At 39.8% G+C, this 18,854-nt stretch overlaps 3 protein-coding genes across 14 annotated transcripts; 1 reads left to right on the top strand and 2 right to left on the bottom strand.

The window, feature by feature from the left end:
• Positions 1-111: 111 nt before the first annotated feature.
• LOC108029633 (uncharacterized) lies at positions 112-1,387 on the bottom strand. Of its 2 annotated transcripts, none has more exons than XM_017102035.3 (5): positions 1,306-1,387; positions 1,079-1,114; positions 880-1,019; positions 601-825; positions 112-543 (listed from the first exon to the last, which is right to left on the bottom strand). In XM_017102035.3, exons 1-5 carry the CDS (start codon positions 1,368-1,370, stop codon positions 410-412), a joined length of 600 nt encoding a protein of 199 aa, XP_016957524.2. In that variant the 5' UTR covers positions 1,371-1,387; the 3' UTR covers positions 112-409. The 2 variants fall into 2 exon arrangements, with proteins under 2 accessions (XP_016957524.2, XP_016957533.1); XM_017102044.3 differs by having other exon boundaries at positions 1,079-1,233; positions 1,306-1,373.
• A 1,852-nt stretch (positions 1,388-3,239) lies between these two features.
• On the bottom strand, positions 3,240-15,833 carry LOC108029559 (nucleosome-remodeling factor subunit NURF301). 9 transcript variants are annotated; one of them, XM_017101922.3, is made up of 14 exons: positions 15,753-15,833; positions 14,825-15,217; positions 10,581-14,498; positions 10,134-10,517; positions 9,750-10,070; positions 8,259-9,692; positions 8,066-8,196; positions 5,647-5,839; positions 5,233-5,595; positions 4,658-5,177; positions 4,498-4,608; positions 4,075-4,438; positions 3,855-3,939; positions 3,240-3,790 (listed from the first exon to the last, which is right to left on the bottom strand). In XM_017101922.3, exons 2-14 carry the CDS (start codon positions 15,108-15,110, stop codon positions 3,585-3,587), a joined length of 8,316 nt encoding a protein of 2,771 aa, XP_016957411.1. In that variant the 5' UTR covers positions 15,111-15,217; positions 15,753-15,833; the 3' UTR covers positions 3,240-3,584. The 9 variants fall into 9 exon arrangements, with proteins under 9 accessions (XP_016957411.1, XP_016957392.1, XP_050741914.1 ...); XM_017101903.3 differs by having other exon boundaries at positions 15,662-15,774; XM_050885957.1 differs by having other exon boundaries at positions 5,233-5,601; positions 5,692-5,839; positions 15,568-15,762.
• Positions 15,834-16,363: 530 nt separating this feature from the next.
• On the top strand, positions 16,364-18,835 carry LOC108029001 (probable G-protein coupled receptor Mth-like 14). 3 transcript variants are annotated; one of them, XM_017101048.3, is made up of 8 exons: positions 16,364-16,489; positions 16,853-16,997; positions 17,068-17,442; positions 17,499-17,688; positions 17,744-18,167; positions 18,227-18,303; positions 18,359-18,477; positions 18,548-18,835. In XM_017101048.3, exons 2-8 carry the CDS (start codon positions 16,876-16,878, stop codon positions 18,813-18,815), a joined length of 1,575 nt encoding a protein of 524 aa, XP_016956537.1. In that variant the 5' UTR covers positions 16,364-16,489; positions 16,853-16,875; the 3' UTR covers positions 18,816-18,835. The 3 variants fall into 3 exon arrangements, with proteins under 3 accessions (XP_016956537.1, XP_016956544.1, XP_050741916.1); XM_017101055.3 differs by having other exon boundaries at positions 16,364-16,477; XM_050885959.1 differs by having other exon boundaries at positions 16,401-16,419.
• The last annotated feature ends 19 nt before the right edge of the window (positions 18,836-18,854 follow it).

Here is an 18,854-nt window from a genome sequence, read left to right on the forward strand (position 1 = left end):
ACACACGCCTTATGGACTAAAGCAGATGTACATCTGTATATGCAATATACATATATAAAACACGTCAGTGCAGAACAACAGTGACGTTTATAAAGTACAACAAAGGGGATGAGATTACAATTCTATTATATGCTCAAAATGTATTAAAAATATATAAAAAATCCTATTTACCTACATTATTAAATTTAAAAAATGTATTTTTAACATTTATTATGGCCGAATAAATAAAATGGTAACGCCACTGAATACAGGTTTCTAAAAATTCCAGTTTGCTATGAAGTATTAAGATTATTTCTGTACTGGTGGAGTCTGATAGGGTGGAAGTAGAACCATCGGAAATTCCCTGTTTGAGTCATCGAAAATCTAGTTTGGTAATTCTCTGAAAGCAAATGTTAAATACATGCATATCTTAGCCAATAATAATATGATTGTATGGGACTGCCGTTATTCGAGGTCCCCGCATGGAGTAGGCAGGAGAAACATACTGCATAGAACGCTCTAGCTTTTGGTAGCTCTTCGATGTTCCAACAAAACCAATGCTAGCTGAAAATCGCGGTATATTGTGTTACTCAGAAATTTAATTTTGTAATCAAAACTTACAATTTGAAGTGCGAGGCACACTCAACGGTTGCGGACAGGAATCGTGAGGGCTTCCCTGTATCTTGGATCGCTCGCAGTCTGGACTCAACGCTCTCTGTAGGCATTTGCCCATATGATGGTTTTGTCGAGCTCGACCGCAACGACACACAGCCAATAAGTTTTTGTACATCTCTGGAGACACGAATTGGGATTCGCCCTGGTTGTTGTGTAGGAAGGAGCACAGATCTATGGGGATACCTTTTTAGATAAAGTTAATATCAAATCGTATCGGGCATTTACCTTTAAGTTGAAGCTGGTCGCTTAATTGGGAATTAATCTCATTTTGGTGGTAGAATTTGTTAGTTTGCTTGTCTGATATTTGGGCCCAGACTTGCGGAAAATTCCGGCGCGAATTGTGTTCCATACGCACTTGTTCCTTTCTAAAATGTAAAACTTATTTATGTTTTTGGCCACCTTAAGCTATGTAATGAGAACTTACAGTTTTCCAATTATTTTGGCTGGCTCCATCACAAGTCTTAAAAACAGTATATTGTATATGCATTTGTTTAACAATAAGGTTTTGTTTGTCATTTTACCATAGTAACATGGTCTTAGTTGCTAAGTAGTTTGATTCTTGAACTGACGTGCCCATACCTATGTATGTACAATTCTGAATGTTTAAAAAGAGGACTGTTTGTCCTGGGTGCACAAGAAATCGATAAATACCTATTTCCAGCGAAAAACTGCACACATGTACATGTCTTTTTCTTTTTGAGACACCAGGCGAACATAATAAATAGTAGGCGCCGACGCATTATTTGGGATGTTCTTTGTTATAACTGTTAATCGCAAACCACAGTTAGTTCTGTCCAGGGCGGACGCAGATGCGTAGTTTGCAAAAAGAGGGGTTTGGGGGTCAAAAGCCCCCATTTAACGTTTTGGACCCCCCTTGGCCGAGTTCGGCCTACGCCCCTGACAAAGGGATAAAGCTTCGTCGGCAGCCATGTTTAAACAAACAGCTGATCGCTAGACACTTGCTGAAATCGCTGGGCACTTGCTAAGCTTTCTGTTCGCCTGGTGTTCAGAAATCATAAATCACCGAGATTGACTGCAGAAAATCGGGTTTGTTGGTTGGCAAATCGAAGGTTTTTCTTTTTGAGACACCAGGCGAACATAATAAATAGTAGGCGCCGACGCATTATTTGGGATGTTCTTTGTTATAACTGTTAATCGCAAACCACAGTTAGTTCTGTCCAGGGCGGACGCAGATGCGTAGTTTGCAAAAAGAGGGGTTTGGGGGTCAAGAGCCCCCATTTAACGTTTTGGACCCCCCTTGGCCGAGTTCGGCCTACGCCCCTGACAAAGGGATAAAGCTTCGTCGGCAGCCATGTTTAAACAAACAGCTGATCGCTAGACACTTGCTGAAATCGCTGGGCACTTGCTAGCTTTCTGTTCGCCTGGTGTTCAGAAATCATAAATCACCGAGATTGACTGCAGAAAATCGGGTTTGTTGGTTGGCAAATCGAAGGTTTTTCTTTTTGAGACACCAGGCGAACATAATAAATAGTAGGCGCCGACGCATTATTTGGGATGTTCTTTGTTATAACTGTTAATCGCAAACCACAGTTAGTTCTGTCCAGGGCGGACGCAGATGCGTAGTTTGCAAAAAGAGGGGTTTGGGGGTCAAGAGCCCCCATTTAACGTTTTGGACCCCCCTTGGCCGAGTTCGGCCTACGCCCCTGACAAAGGGATAAAGCTTCGTCGGCAGCCATGTTTAAACAAACAGCTGATCGCCAGCCACTTGCTGAAATCGCTGGGCACTTGCTAAGCTTTCTGTTCGCCTGGTGTTCAGAAATCATAAATCACCGAGATTGACTGCAGAAAATCGGGTTTGTTGGTTGGCAATTCGAAGTTTTTTCTTTTTGAGACACCAGGCGAACATAATGCTTAGAAGGCGTCAACCTATTATTTGGGATGTTCTTTGTCATAACGGTTAATCATAAACAACTGCTAGTTCTGTCCATAGTGGCTTTAGAGGCGTAGTCGTTATGGGGTGGGGATCGGGGGCCAAGGGCCCCTTTTTACCGTTGCGAACCCTTTTCGGCCAAAATGTGCTTACGGCCCTGAAGAGGAGATTAATCTTAAGTCATGCACTTGCTAATGAATTCTGTTCCCCTGGTAATCAATGCCGTGAATCCTTTTTTTTCCCACTGCCAAGCTAGGCAATTTGTGATTTCGATGTACTAGTCGAGCATAAAGCTTAGAAAGTATTCCAAAAGGGGAGCAAGGGCTTAGCAATAAGCTGGCTTTGTTTCAAAACAGCTGCCGAACAAGATAATCCTATTGGCGGACCGATAGGTAGCGAACTTCTGTCAGTAAATGACTTTTGATCGGATCCCCTTAAATATGCTAGACATTTTGCAAAAGAAAGATTTTGCTAGATTTTTGTTCAAGTTTCTATAAATTCGCATATGTTTAATCATGAAGAAATTGTCGGAAACCAATTACCACTTTATACCAGATGCGGCCAGGTGTCGGCACTCGCCAAATCTTCGGAGTCCTGGAGTAAAAAGGGCTAACATGGTCCAGAGAATAACTTTTTCATACTCACAAACAGGAACCGTAGATTATGAATTCGAAGTTAATAGTTACATATATAGTTAGGATATTATCAAAACAAATGCATAGTGTTTATTTACATTTCAGTGTTTTGTACAAAGGGCTTATATAATTAATTATACTTTTTCAAATGTCCGGTGAACAGGAAATTTATTCGCATGTTCTTATATTACAGATATCTGTGTTTCAACTCATATAATAGTTGTTTATATTCATACGGTTAATATGTACATGTATTACCACTTATATTAAAATATAGGTATCTTTCAGTTTATAAAATACATCAAATGTTTTATGTAACATTTAAAAATTACAAATAAAAAACATTTTTTTCAAATTGTTAGGAGTGTCATTTACAAACTACGTTAATTTTTCTGTTTTTTTTTTTATCTACTTTGGCCAAAAACAGTTTCCCGGAAATTTTTAATTTTTTGCACAAAGTATGACTCTAGTGCCTCAGCACACTTATAAAAGGATGATTCTTTCGGGTTGTAGTAACGGCAGTTGTCAAATATTTTTGTCATATCGCCAATGAACTCTGCTAGTTTGGTGTACGTGTTTGATTCGAGTTTGATTTCCATCCGTTTGAGATCTAATAAGGAAAATTAAATGTTGTACATTACATTACAAAATACTTGGTTTAACGTGCAGCTTACCCATGGGCTCTTTAATCACTTTGTAATAGTCGGGGGCTTCTTTCGGATCAACCGGTTCCATGAATGGCCAAGCACTTTTATGCAACTAAAATATTAATAAAATCAAATATCAATTGAGCTTGCAGAACAAACAAGTTGAATGCCGGTAAAAACAATAAATATGAATAAGTGCATATCTAATCTATCATATCTAAATGTGTACCTTTGTTTATTATTTTACCTGTATTTGTTTGATTACATTTTTTAGCTCTTCAATTTCATCAGGGGACAGTTTTTTCATATTTGCTGCGTTTGCATCTGTTTTCCGCTGGCACTCAGGGCACACATATTCATCAATAAACTCTGCTTCACTCTGAAGTATTCCAACGCAACGTCCATGGAACCAATCCTGGCATTTATCGCAGCAAATATAAAATTGTGACTCATCGTATGGTTGACGACAGCTGCAGTAGAGCTGTTGAGTTTCTCTCGCCTTTTTGCAATCAATGCAAATAAATTCCGACAGTTTTTTCGAAGCCTCTTCGGTAATACTGACACAATCACCATGAAACCAATTGCTGCATAAGTCGCACCCCACGTAAAACCTAAATTATAAATTGTTAATTAAAAGTGAGGTGTTTATTAAAAATGCATTTAAGCTTACTTTGTGTCATCATATGGAGTACGACAAATGCAATACAATTTTTCCTTTCTTCTTGTCAATTTCTTTGGCCTGCCGACACCAAATTTGTTGTTCTGCACATTTGTCTCTGAACTGAAAATTTATGTGACAAATTGTTTGAATAGCAAATTTCAATATTTACCGTTTTAAGTCCATATTTGGATCGCCACTTCTTTCATTTTCACTATGTTCTTCCGGCGAAGCCACACTTAAGGGTCGCGCATGTCTCTGGACTTTGGATTGAACATCTTCGTGTATTTCGTTTTGTAAATTTCGTTCTAATAATGAACGCTTACGCAAAATACTCTTTTTAAGTAGTTCTTTATGCCGTTCCAACTGCGATTGCTTTAGCTCTCCAAGTTCGGTCACTTCTTCATTTTGTCTGCGACATTTTTTTAAATTTCGATTAAATTGGCTACTTGTTGTCATCGCATTACGTCTTAATGAAGGCCGAATTTTCCATTCATCATCATCGGTTTTGTGATCACGTGATGAAAAGCTGCGGCCACTTGGAGTAAGTACTTCGTTGTTTGCGTTCCCTCTTGAGCATGATTCCCACTCGTCAGCACATGTTAACGCGTTTTCTTGTTGCTTCTGCATGCAAACAAGTTTTTCCTCCAGTTCCGGGCTCAGGTTTCCTTGTTTAAGAGCATTTGAAATAGCTGAAAGGCAAGGAACTTATTATTCTGAAATTTTTTTTTTTTTAGTAAAACTTACATTCCTGTATATAGCCGCTGGTTACAACAAAGCTTTCACTTTGTTTATTTTCTAAATCAGTTTCTGTAGGATTGAAATCGGCATGATTCGCTGTTTCGGCATGCTCTAAGCCCTCTAATAGGGGAGATGTACCCACAAAGGGCTTGTTAATTGTAATATTAGTTTTTTCTGTTTCTTCACATTTACTATGCTGCTGCTCATTGCCATTGTTTATGGAATTAATTCTAATAGTTGGATTGGCTTCGAAAGATGTGGTTAGCGCATTGGCGTCGTTGTCGATGTTGTTGGTCTGCAATGAACATCGTTTAAGGTCTTCACTTTCATATTTTAGGCGATGCTGCTCATTATTGTCTTGATCTTCAACTAGAACTAGATTATAAATTTTTAATTTTTTTGCTTGCAGGATTGGCTTACAACTAATGTTGGTGTGGCACGGCAAATCTCTTATTAAAGTTCTACCTTGGGTTACTTCATTTGGGGATGTGGTTACAATTTGTTTCGGCGGACTGCAGACGACGATAATTTCATCATCATAATCTTCTTCATGCGTTTTATGCAAAACATAATTCGAATTGACCATACAAGCAATTGATAAGCCGCCACCAACCTAATTGTTTCCAAAATTTTGAGTTATATTTTTAATCAAAGTTTCATTGCACGTATTCAAAGAATTCAAGAAAGTATTTAACACACCTACCTGACTTTAATCAGAGATCAGTTGTAGTATTTACTCCAGGCAACCTTTTAATGTGTGTTATCATAGTTGAGTAGATGTTGTAGTTGGCGAAGAGATTAACACGTGGATAGGAGTTGTAGTTGTTGACACGCGACATTAAGGCATGGTTAAACGTTTTTAAGCAGTGGAAGCATGAATTTTATTTTAAGGTATTTCACATTTTTTATAACAAAGTTAAGATAGTATTTAAATTGGATTTAAAATTATAATGCAAACTGTGGCAAAGGGACTAAAATGCTATGTAAATGGTGAAGGGATGTAAGGTGTATACTTGGCGTGTTATTGCGAAATTAAATTTTGGACAAGTGTAAACTTCATTTCGATTTAGATGAGATGATTATAAATATGGTAAAGCCTTTGTGTTTTTTAAGAATATTGTAAAACAGCTTAATCGCGAAGTTAGCACATGCGCTTATATGGGAGAAAACTTCCTTTAATTTGCCATTTCAGCGAACGAGACTTGCCTTTGATTTGTATAACTTCAAATGTCAGCCAACTAAAACTCTGCGTGGGGTTAATCTCTTCAGCAATTCATATTTAATTTAAGAGGAAAAATTTATTTGGCCATTGCAATTGTGACCATTTTATAAGTAATCCTATAAAGTGCACTAGAATTCAACTGATTTCTGATTAATATTTTTAGTCCAATAGCACTGTAGTTTCTTATCTTGCACTGGTTTATAAATTATGTTTGAAGAGTTCTCTTCTTACTTATATATGAAGCATGCGCTTTTTGTCAACACAAAGGCCAATTTGCAAATAATCATCCAACTAATTCAGAAACAAAAATTCACAAAACTTTAATCCTTTCTTAGTTTTTAAATAGGTCATGGAAATCGGGTTGTTTAAACCATTTTTTAACTTGTTAGATTGCACCTTTTATAATACAAGACACACGCCTTCAATTTCATACAATGACAGTTTCTTTAGAGTGTGTGTGTATGAGCTGGAATTAATATCAATATTATGCCATTTGAGTTAGTAAAAGTATTTGAGTAATCCAAATACTTAGTTCCGTAAAAAAAGGTGCTAAGACCGCTATTCGTAACATTTTGTAGCAGCATCTTTAATAATGTTTACAAAATAATTGATATAACAAATTTGATTGTCTAGAAGAAAATTACTTTTAGCCCACAAAACGTACATTTTTTCGGTGGAATTCAATCAATTCTGACGATAAATTTTCCATATAAAAGTAATGAATTTTTTCAAACATATAATTGTATGGCTTTGTAAAAGGGAATCATAAGTTGTCTTAAAAACTCTAAGCATTTCAAACATTAATTAAAAACACTATAAAAAGAGAAACTTATCCACAACATGGCTGCTTTCGAAACTTGTTCGTACGAAAAGAAACAGAGCTGGTCACAATCACTGTGGTTGCATAATAGGTTTTATTGCAAAAAGCGCTTTACATTGTACATATATTCTATATATTACTTAGAAACCAAATGTCCTCAGGCAAGAAAATCTAATCGCAGCAGAGTTCTAATACTTTTGCCTGACTTAAAACATTATGTGACAGTCTGGATTGTTGTTTAGTTAATATTCATAATGTGCTTGCTACTCACTATCTAATAATTACTTATATTTTAAAAAAGTTATTCACAGTTTTTAAGCTAAATACATTTTTATATAATTTAAATTAAATAAACAAAATAAATGTCATATTTGTATTAATTCTAAAGTTCTAGCTCCCTTGTTGGAGGATTGCTTGTTGAATAATTATGTTGCAATAGTAAGCCTTGGTTCACATCTTAGTGAAAGTCTTTGTTGCTGTACTTGATAAATAGAAGTTATATAATTTACAGCTCAGGAATGTATACAATTTAGGAAACGCAAAGTATTTAAAATATGATGACTTAAATCCAACAAACAAAAGACAAATTAAGGGTACCAAACGAAACGAATAAAAAGTGCAAGTAAAGCAGCAACATGCCTCTCTGGATTAATAAATAAATTAACTTAACTTAGACGTAGAATAGAACAAGAAACAAATTGGCATTTCAGTCGAGAATCAGCAAATGCAATCTCTTTAGTTCTGATCTTTTTCCCATAGATCCTTTCGCATTATAATTGTAATTAAAAACTACTCACTTGCTGATGCGTAGACGATTGATGTACTGGGGTAAGGGGAGGGGGTTGTGATTGAACTGCAGATTCCGGCTGTACCGCCAAGTATATTTTCGTTGGGCCCAAAACTCCTAGCTTTCCATTTGACTCTTGAGCTGAAATTCGAATTTGAAAGGGGTTAGCAGTCATATTTTAAAAATGTTACCGAAAAACTCACCCTTCATTAATTGTTGTTTCACCTGAGTTTGTACTAATTGCAATTGTTGTGCAGTAAAATCGTTGCCTACCAGGCCTTGCAATACAATACGTGGACCATGCTCGGTTTGCAAGACTTGAGCTGTGACACATTTAATTACTGTTCCAGGAGGCTGATTTTGTAGAAGACTTTCCTCAACACTTAAGGGTTGCTGTTGGACCTGTCCCTGGACAGACTGAGCAACAACAGGCTGTTGTGTAATTGAGCTTACGCCGCTTTCAAAGTTTGTTGTTGACTGTTGAGGCACTTGATGCTGGACTACAACTTGCTGGGGACTTTGTGATGGTAAGGCCTGCTGTTTGACAGGTGAGGTTTGCGGACTTGCTTGCGCCAGTGCATTAGCTGAGTTACTTGTTACGATGTGAGCATTACCATCTCCCTGGTGTTTAATATGTGCTACGATTTGCGCCTGATTATTCCCTAATGGTTTTACGATGACTTGTTGGCCATTCACAGTGGCAACCTGTAACTTGCCCTGCGCTAACTGCTGTGCTAAAGTCGAATTCGGAACAAGAACTTGTTGTGTACTAGTCTCATCGCCATCAGCGGTGGAGATCTGAGCTTTCTCTTCTGTTGTTGGTTGTGAATGTTGTTGAACCACAAGCTGTTTGACCAACTTGGTTTGTGTACTTGGTGAGGACTGAACAATCTGGTTCGATTGAACAACAAATTGTTGCTGAGGCTGAACAATATGTTGTTGTTGCTGCTGTTGTTGCTGGGTTTGAATCTGCTGCTGAACCATCTGCAGTGCTTGACTCTGTGGCACATTTCTTTGAGTAACTATAGTTTGACCGGGGCTTAAAATTATCCGTTGGCCGCCAACTACAATCTGCTGTTGCACGTTGCTTGTGTTAACAATTTGCTGAATTACTTTTTGAGTTGGTTGAGATTGGTTCATCGAGATTTGCTGCTGCGGGGACTGCTGAATTGGTTGCGAAATAACTTGAGGTTGTACAAGCTGCTGCTGTTGAACTGGTGATGTTCCCTGTTGTTGGGCAGACGAAGTGGATATAATAACCTTTTGCCCTTGTGAATTTTGGCCTAACACCAATTTTGATCCGGACTGCACAAACACTTGTTGAAGGTTTTGTCCAGTGGAACTTGTGTTTACCACTTTGGACACTATTTTTTGCACAGATGCCGATGAAGTTGTTGCTGACGCGGATGATGCTTGCTGCTGCTGTTGAGCCAGCAACAATTTGTTCTTAATTTGTGCGAGTGGTAAGGCAACGCGCGGAGAGGTTGCTATGGATGGAGTACCGGAATTTTTCGTGACATGTTTAACTGCAATTTGTTTTATCACAGGCGTCACTGGATTTGCAGTAGACTGTACAGAAGTAACTACTGGCGAAGACGGAGTTGAAGCAGGCTTTATGGGAACCTTGATTTTGTTACCTGTAAATATTGATGGATTTTAAACATTTTTTTTTTTTTGTTTGTAATGAGACTCACCCTGCGCTGCTGCGTTTGATGAAGTTGTGGTAGTCAGCACATGTAGTTTTCCATCCGGCATCTGAACTAATTGCTGTCCAGGGTTAAGCCCGCGCACGCTTACCTTGCCGTCTGGCCCCCTTATAATTTGTACCTTATGTGGTGTAGGTGTGGATGGAGTAGGCTGAGTGCTTGACGTACTTGCTACAGTAGAGGCAGCAGTTGCTGTCGCCGTGTTAGCTGCTGCCCGTGAAACCTGTGTAACAGCTTGCTGAATGATACGCGTTGTGCCATCAGGGTTTTTGACAATGACGCGCCTGCTGCCGATAACTTGGCCCTTAACTAAATTTAAGAAGTTACAAGATTGGAGTTATTGTTCATATATTGTATTTAAAAACACTTTACCTGGAGTCACGGATCGGGCGATTTCGCCAGTCCCAACTAGTTTCCTCTGTTGGTGAACAGCGCGTTGCAACTTTAATTGTTGTTCCATTTTTTCTTTAACATCTTCACTAGATTTCGGGGCCAATTGGACGCGACCAATGCCGCCAGGATTTCCATTAGTTGAAGTGCTTGGACCAGAATTACCACTTGCCTCCAATTGACGCGATGCTACCGATCGAGTTACTGCTGACAAACGTGCCTTTTCTTGTTTTTCGCCAATAAACTTGATTTCCCACAATTCCAACTTATCTTCATCTACCCATTCTTCGGTAATCTGAGGCTCGGTTGGCTGGGGAGATTCAGCCCGCTTTCGTTTTCGCAGTCCAGATCTTATTGATGTTACTTCTGTAGAGAGGTTAAAAAAATGAATTTATTAATGATAATCGTACTGTACTCATCAGCACTTACCTCTTATAGTCTTAGGCATTTCAAGAGGGATGACAACTTTTCGCCTTAAGTAGCTTGTTTTTTCGCCGTAGCGGCCTGCATGCCGAAGTTTTAGCAATTCCAAAGTCACAATTTCCGTGTCCGTCGTAACTTGATGTTTTCCATCCGTGGATGGGGGCTTTGCTATCATGTCGTCCCAACGCAGACACGACCACAGTATTCGGAGCTGAAGCGCTAGGCTGGATAACGATGTGGCATTAGATGTGCGATAGGACCAGCATGTTCGAAACAGGGGACGTGAGCACTGATATTGCCAAATTGTATTATTTTTAGCAGCGTGATGAAAACCATTTGTTGATGTTTTTCCACCCAGACGGGCGAGCTTAAGAAGCTCGTAACGCGGGAGCACCAAAAGGCTACGTTTCTTTTTATGAGTTAAAAAATTTGATATAAGAGGGTACCGTGAGTATGATGGTTTTCTGTGAATTGTTGTTTTATCCTCCGTTTTAACAGCTTGCTCGTATAATTTGGCTGCGTCATTAAGGAGGTAAACACGTCCGCGAGGCGAATTAGTTGAATATACACGCTCAGTCCCATTCTCAAAGTACTCCCGTTCATATTTTTTTACACATTCACGCTTAACGGGACGCGCGTTGATAGGAAATCTGCGGTTCTGTTTATTAAGTGGTATATCCTTGGCTAACGTCTGATCTAACACATCTTTTGTACCAATATAGCTTTTTTTAGACTTCTGGTTTCGCTTTCGCCGCCACCCGGGTGTCATATCGACATCGTCTGCATTAGCTCCTGAGCATGCCGAGTTTAAGCCAGCTACAATAGAGTCTTCGGTACTCTCAATTTCAACGTTGCTACAAACGTCCATACTCTCGATATAGTCCATTTTATCAGAGTCTTGTGTAGTAGAGTCCGTCGTTGTATTGCTTGCGGCACTTGGATCTTCTTCTTTAATTTTTGTGCTGGTAGCGCAGTCTTGATCAAAAATAATGCATTCGGTCAGTAAAGAATCGCTAAAATGAACAGCGTGCGATCGAGCATGTTCCCAATCTTGTAGTAAATCCAATGGTGCTTCAGATTCAGCTGGTTTCCCATCTTCTGATTCATCCGTCGCCAGCTGAGTGGATTCCCTTTTACCCTCAGTAAGCTTTTGCTCAAGAATAGATGGCTTTTTAACAGCTCCCAATATGGCGGCAACAGTCTCTTTGGAGCCATTTCCCGCGGTATGTGCCTTTCGTAACAGCAACAAGAGTTCTTTTTTTGCACGTGCTTTTTGAAGACACAATGGAGAGTAGCAAGTATTTTGCGTTATTTGAGATACAGCATTCGAATTTGTACTGCACTCCTTAGTGTAACAACGAAAGATCTTAGCAAAACGATTAAGTTGACTAAATTGTAAGCGCACTGTTTGAATTTGTTTAGCCAGCGAATTGACGAGTTCCAAGTTGACATTTGAAGGATTCCCTTTCGCTGGGAGCTCAGTAAGACGAAGTAATCGCTTCTCTAAATACGTTTGTTTAGTGTTGGCTGCAACAGGTTGGGTAGAAATTACAAGCGGCTTCACATCAGAAGCAACTTTAGAAGTCATCTGCTCCTCCACCTCGGCCAACTTTATACGGCGATCCAGCAGATCATCTAATCGACATTTGCGAGCCACTTTCGGATAATAAGTTCGCCCTGGAGCATTTAGTGCTTTGCTAACATCGATGATCCCCTTGATTTTCCCTTCGACATCTTCTTTTACTTTCACGTTTTTGTAATGCTCCGGTAAATAATGACACACCTGACCGTCGACATTGCTTGACTCACATTGCTGCATAAAACGCTGAGTGCGTGGGTCCACTAATATAATTTCATTAACGGCTTCTTCCTCTCCCATGGTGTAATGCACATACACTCTATTGTGTACCAGTGGCTGAGCTCGCCTAGCACGAATTCCGCATCGGCGACTGCTTGATAACCAAAGCCAGCCCCACTGTCCGTGAACCCGGTACTCTTCTCCTTTTTGCTTCCAGACTTGATGTTTGAGGCCGAGGGTGTATTTAATGTAGTTGAATGCAAGGCGATTTCGTTCTTCCTCGTCATCCCGCTCGCGTTTTTCCCGCTTTTCCACTTTTTTTCGCTCTTCACGTTCGGCACTAGTTATTCGTTGTAAAGTTGTGTGGCCGAGTTGCTCATGCCAGACATTGGCGAAAACAACGCTTTTAAGGGACGCTTGAAACAGCATCAGTACGGCCGCAAAGTCAGATGCGCGGCGGGCGTTCAATACAGCCGCATTCCAAACTTTCTTGTTAACCACCCAATTAGTGTTTAAAAATGAAGGTGCTATATTGGACTCAAAGTTTATCAACGTTTGCCTAAGCGTTGTAATCATATTTTCGGTAGTTCCCATTGTTATACCGATCCATTTAAAGTCGGACGCAGTCGTTAACGAAAACTTGTGGGACAGGTGACGTCGCTTATCCCGTTCCTCGTTCCGTTGCGGCTTGTTCAGGGCAATAGGATTGGATGAATACTGGTTCACATAATTTTTGAATCCTTGCTCCATACCAAGTTTAAAATGCAGAGTGCCATTACTCAGTTGACTGGATTTTTGCCGCGTTACCATTTTGGTTTCTTCCTGTTTCTTTGTTCCTTCCGAAGGACTTCCAGATTTGGCCTCGCCCTCTTCAGCTGACTCGTCAAGTGTCTGTTTTTCAAGTATTTCATTTGTAGCCTCTTGTTCAATTTCGATTAAACTTCTCTTGGTATGCTTGTGCTCATTAGTTAAGGTCTCAGTCAATTTCATTTGGCGCTCGATTTCGTCTCGGCGCTCTGTAATCTGGCCATGCAGTCGAGTTTCCAGTTCTTCGGAGTCCAATCGAGAAAGTAGCAATTTTAACTTACTTGTCGTACTGTAGTACCAGCATGTGGAGTCTGTCTGATCCTCGACAAAAATTCGACGAGCAATAAACCAATATTTGCGCCCATGACGATCAACACCCAGGCTGTCATGCCGGATTAGCACGCCTTGTTTCTCCTGCGGCAACACACAGTCCACTACACCAGTGACCTTATGTGAACGGCAAAGTCCACACTGCCAATCCTCAGTAGGTACGTCGTTCATTGGTGGGTCTACGCATTCCAAATGATAGACAGCAGGGCACGTTTCGCAGCATAATAAATCGCCGAGTCGATGGCATACGCGGCAATGGTCATCATAATGAATGGGACCTTCCTGTAGCATTACATCGCGTATAGAATTGGCAGTTAAAAACTGATCCGACAGAAACTGGAGCACTTCAAGTCGGCTGTCAATGTCTGTGTACGGATATTCGGTTCGGTTTAATATCTGAAACACGTTGCGATCAAATGTCTTGTCACTTTCTACATAGCTTCGCAAAATTTCCGGCCACGTTATAGCGTCAATAAGGTACAGGCTTATATTAACAGTATCTTTTTGATCCAGCGGACCAAAATGCGTACCCTGTGCGTCTTCTTCCCGCAAAATCGCCTTTAGTAACATTATATGTACGTCTGTTAATAAAGCACTTTGCTCCTCACAAGCAAGCGCTGCGCAAAAATCTTCAAATCGGAATGGGGAGAGACGCACCAAGTGGCGAAAACGTCGGAGTACTTCATAAATACTGAGGGCACGCAAAACGTGGGCATTAGCTATGGATAGATCCTCCGATGAGTCAGGCAGCTCAAGCACTGCATATTGTCGCCCTTCTTGCAGCCACACTGGTTCTGGGCTAGGCGGACGTGGAGGTCGACCAACTCCATTTTGGTTAAAGCTACAAACGGAGAATTCCGATTCGCTTTCGTTGGCTGCCTCCAGGCTCTCGTCATCGCTAGGAGTAAGAAGCATGTCATCCTCGTTGTCTGATTTGTCGTCGTCGGAATCTCCAAAATCAGAACCGTAGTGATATTCCGACTCGTACCCTGTGAAAAAAGACGAGATAAATTAGAATAACAATATTATTCAAATTTTACAATGCCTATGCATGAATTATAACCTGTCATAATGTTTCACTACTTTACTTGGCTCTACATACACTTCGTTGTGAATCGGATTAGGTAAGTTCTGATTTAGGAAACAAAAACTGTTCGTAGAGAACATAACCGACGGTCAATTTCATACCGTTTCAGTCGTAGTCAGGATCATGGTATGTTGTCTGGTCTAGCGTGGTCGAAATTGGCATTAAGAAGAGCTCGACAATGTTTCAAGTCTCGTACGCCAGTTTAGTCGCGATTTGTCTGTTACCCACCTTTTCTTCCGGAGTAGCTGCTGGTGTTGGGTTGCACAGTGGATTTGCGGCCTCGTCCCCTCTTGGCGGCGCTGCCGCGGCTGCGGCTGGGATTTGTGTGACTGCTCCGACTGCCCTCGTCGCTCTGCGGGGAAATGCCCCTTGAGGCTGACGGTGTACTTGGCTGGGACTTTCCCTCGCTGAGGTACTTGGGCTTCTTGAGCAGCTGGTAATTGAAGCGTCCTGAGCCGCGTTCATTGGGCGTCTTTGGCGGTCGACCACGTTTACGGCTGCCGCGACCGCTCATTTCGCTTGTTTTTTTCGCTGACTTATCTGGCTCTGTGTGTAGGGGCGAAAGTGGATCCTCTCCTCAGATTTGATTCCGAAGTATTCCTACAAAGCTGCACATTAGATCTGAAAGAAGAAGTTTACCATTCAGTCGGTATGAGCACCACTTCTCACTCGCACCCAGCTATTTACGGACACATTCAAACACATTCACTCGACGGCGTATGCGGGGAAAAATCGATCGGATTCCCAGTACTTAGTTGCAGGCACTTCGCCTTTTGTTTAGATCGCGCACACTGGGCATAACAAAAACCCGCCAAAACAGCTTGTTCCGTTCGGAACGACGGTTTCTATATTAAATATATTAAGTACATGTATTCAAAACACATTCTCAGCTCCTAGTGCTGGCTGGCAAACGCACTGGACGGCACCACCAAGTGTGCCTGTGTGTGTGCGAGGAAATGAAGCCAACTCACATTGTCCGCCATTTAAAGAACCGAGAAAATTTTCGCCACTGACCCAATGCGACTGTTCGTTAGAAACAAAACCAATATTCCCTTCACGCATTACCCAGCATGTCGGGGAACTATTGCAGACGATTTAACACAATATATTCACGTATTTTTAACTATCTTCTGCAAACTGCGAGAGCCACTTTTACCTAACATTTCAGTTCTGAACATAACTGGAGACGGTGTACAGTCGGCCAATCACAGCAACTCTTCTATTTCTCGGTGCCTGAAGCGACCTCTTGCGGTCGGCTCGGAGAACTAGCTGATAATGGTTGCACAAACGATATTTGCAGGGTTGCTTTCGGCATTTACACTGAACCGCACTGACAGCTGTAGTTTGAATTTGTGCGTGGGGCTTGGCGGGCGTTTTAAGCAGACCGATTAAAATTAAATTAATGCTTAATTTGTAGCTATTCTGCCAGACTGTACAGTTCCTTATTTTCCATATGTAAATTCTCTTGTTTTGGGTTAATATATCACCAAAGCGTGTCGTTTTGCTTTCCTCGAACTTCTTTGTTTAAATATCATAGAACGAAGTAAAGAACTTTTTACCTGTATTTTTACATAAAACGCTAATTCAGTTGCTGTAAGGAGAGCAACTAAATGGGATATAGGGAGTGCACCAGTAGAACCTGTAAAATACTTTGCCGACCTGTTTTGAGGAAATAATTTTTGTAGCCCTGTACTTCGCTATCTTATCACCAGCCAGCCGATTTTACGGCAGAACCCGATTCCTTATTCGCCAGTATTACTTTAATAATCAACCTCAGTGGTTGCATTCCCAGTAATTACCGGAAAACATAAATTGTTCCACATGTTCGTAGGCACTTGTCTACATGAACATTCTATCTTAAAACATCCCCAGTCACCAATTGTAATCAAAAAGGTTTTACAAACTTAAAAAATTTAACGGTTCCCTTAGTGTGATTACTAAAATTAATATTAGTTCATTCTACAAATTCCATTTCCATGAGTGTAATTTTCGTAGTATTGAACTTTTTACGGAATGTGCTACCAGCAAGCTTATATGTATATCAAACTGACGTCATGTGTTTTATAATGAAATCACACAGATAGGAATAACACTCACTCTTTTAGTTTCTTACAGATAAGATAATGCATATTGATTTAAGGAACCCAAAAATGCTTTTGTTTACATGGTTGTTGTGTCCATAGATTTGCATTGTGTTGCTATCGACATAAGGAGCAGCAAAAAAATAATTTAACTTTGCAACTTTTATCATTTTAGATTGGTTAAAGAATATACTCAATATGAATTTTGGTAGTTGGAAAATTATTCTAGCTCTTATTAGTTTAAAGACATATCCCAAGACATCGGCACATACAACCGCTACAACTGGATTCGTTAACTTTGAGGAATCAAATAATTCAGGGTAAGAAATTCTGATAATTGACTATGAGTGTAATTAATAGCTTTTTCATATGCCTGTGTGTTTGGATTAGAATTGATCCCAAAGAAACATTAAACGAAAATTCTACTGTTGTAAATGGAACCTACTTGACAGAGAACTTAATATCTACTAGCAGTAGTAATCCTGCCCAAACTTCTTTTGAGAAGCCAATAGAACCCGCGGACTGCTCCCAGCGTGAAAAAAACAGAAAACAACCAGTTGCAAAACGATCGTCACGCTTGCGAAAATGCTGTCCACACGGAGAAAATCTAGATATCTATCGCGAAAATCAAAGTAATTCTATGTGCGACAACGGTGTTTTAAATTTTCAACCGACTATAATAAGTGCGGTTCTGTTTGATAACTGCATTGAAGACTTAGAGATTGAGACTTCTTTAGACTATGACATTGGAAATCCGTGTAACAGGTATGTTGTACATATATTTCGACAGTAACATACTAAAAATTGTACTTCAAGTTTAGCTCCCTTATATATGACGACGAAGAGGACGTTTTTTTCGTTTTACAAGACGGAAGCTTGTTAATTATTGACAAGTTTGGAAATGAGTCGTATACAGTCGAAGAAAATTACTGCTTGGATATTGATAAATCTGGACATTTCTTTGCCTTTACATGTGTTACACAAGTTGAAGAACAAATTGCATTCGCAAAAGTAATACCTTTTAAGACTTTAGCTCCTAAAAGTTAATTAATTTGATTAATTTTAGGTAATTTTTGTTGCTGTTTTAATGCTGATATCTATGCCCTGTCTCTTATTAGTTAGTTATTTGCACATGACACTTCGCTTATTGCGCAACTTACATGGACTCTCTCTAAGTTTGATGTCATTGTGTTTGGCTTCTGGATACTTTGTGCACTCTGTGGTGCATATATATGGCATCCCAAACCAAGGCTTTATTGGCTACGTTATACAGTTTTGTATTTTGAGCTATTTTTTCTGGTACTTCTGCATATGCTTTAATGTTCTCCTAAATGTGTGGTACAAGTTGCCATGTTGCATTCAGCTTTCTAAGTCCTGGGCCACGTTTAATTTTGCGTGTTATACTGTTTTGGCTTTTTCTGGACCGGCTACAATAGTTGCCCTAACAGTCCAAAAGGGTTTGCCAGGAATGCCTTCTTACTTTCTGCAAGGCAAGTCAATGGCAATAATCAACCAATTTTAATAATTAAATATAATAATCTATTTAAAGGCCTGACGGAATCTATACGAGACTCACAACGTTACTTTATTCCTCCGGTTTCCACAATACTGTTTCTTAGTTTCTTGGTAAGTCATTTTGGGCTACAAAGAATTCCATATTTTACCAGCCCTATATCCTCAGATTAACATTATATCATTCTTCGGATTTCAACGTATGAATGGATACGAAAAATCTGAGAAAGGGGATCAAGGACAGCGAAATTCGTTTGATCAACAAAAATATGAAGAAGTAAAAAAGGAGTGAGTGTAAATAATGTATTACAAAACTTACAAAACTATTAATATTGTGATTACTTACTATTTTCAACAGCGCCAAATGCGTCAGCTTACTTGGAATAATTATGGTCATAAGCTGGCTACTTGAAATAGTCACATTTTACTCAGGATCGAATTCTAATTACCTGCTTCTTTGCGATATGGTAAATGGCCTTCAAGGAGTTTGGGTACTGCTTATTTTTCTTGTTGTACGAAGGCGCCGCACAATAATTTTAAGGTGGTGGTATGATCGTGGATCCCACGAAATTGAAGGAACAGAATTGCAAGCTCTGAGTAATAGTAACAATCCCACTTTGACATAAATCATGTTATAACATTATAACCATTTTCCACTTTATGAT

This window comes from Drosophila biarmipes, chromosome 3L (genome assembly GCF_025231255.1).
Source record: "Drosophila biarmipes strain raj3 chromosome 3L, RU_DBia_V1.1, whole genome shotgun sequence".
Classification (NCBI taxonomy): Eukaryota; Metazoa; Arthropoda; class Insecta; order Diptera; family Drosophilidae; genus Drosophila; species Drosophila biarmipes.

Excerpts from the sequence above, each read along its gene's own strand:
- LOC108029001 (XM_017101048.3), top strand. The coding sequence starts at position 16,876 with ATGAATTTTGGTAGTTGGAAAATTATTCTAGCTCTTATTAGTTTAAAG. Across the intron at positions 17,689-17,743 it reads AACAAATTGCATTCGCAAAA|GTAATTTTTGTTGCTGTTTT; the intron begins GTAATACCTTTT and ends GATTAATTTTAG. Across the intron at positions 18,168-18,226 it reads GCCTTCTTACTTTCTGCAAG|GCCTGACGGAATCTATACGA; the intron begins GCAAGTCAATGG and ends ATCTATTTAAAG.
- LOC108029559 (XM_017101922.3), bottom strand. The coding sequence starts at position 15,110 with ATGAGCGGTCGCGGCAGCCGTAAACGTGGTCGACCGCCAAAGACGCCC. Across the intron at positions 9,693-9,749 it reads ATCAAACGCAGCAGCGCAGG|GTAACAAAATCAAGGTTCCC; the intron begins GTGAGTCTCATT and ends CAATATTTACAG. Across the intron at positions 4,609-4,657 it reads CCAAATATGGACTTAAAACG|TTCAGAGACAAATGTGCAGA; the intron begins GTAAATATTGAA and ends ATAAATTTTCAG.
- LOC108029633 (XM_017102035.3), bottom strand. The coding sequence starts at position 1,370 with ATGTTCGCCTGGTGTCTCAAAAAGAAAAAGACATGTACATGTGTGCAG. Across the intron at positions 1,115-1,305 it reads CAGTTTTTCGCTGGAAATAG|ACTTGTGATGGAGCCAGCCA; the intron begins GTATTTATCGAT and ends ACTGTTTTTAAG. Across the intron at positions 826-879 it reads CGACCAGCTTCAACTTAAAG|ATCTGTGCTCCTTCCTACAC; the intron begins GTAAATGCCCGA and ends GTATCCCCATAG.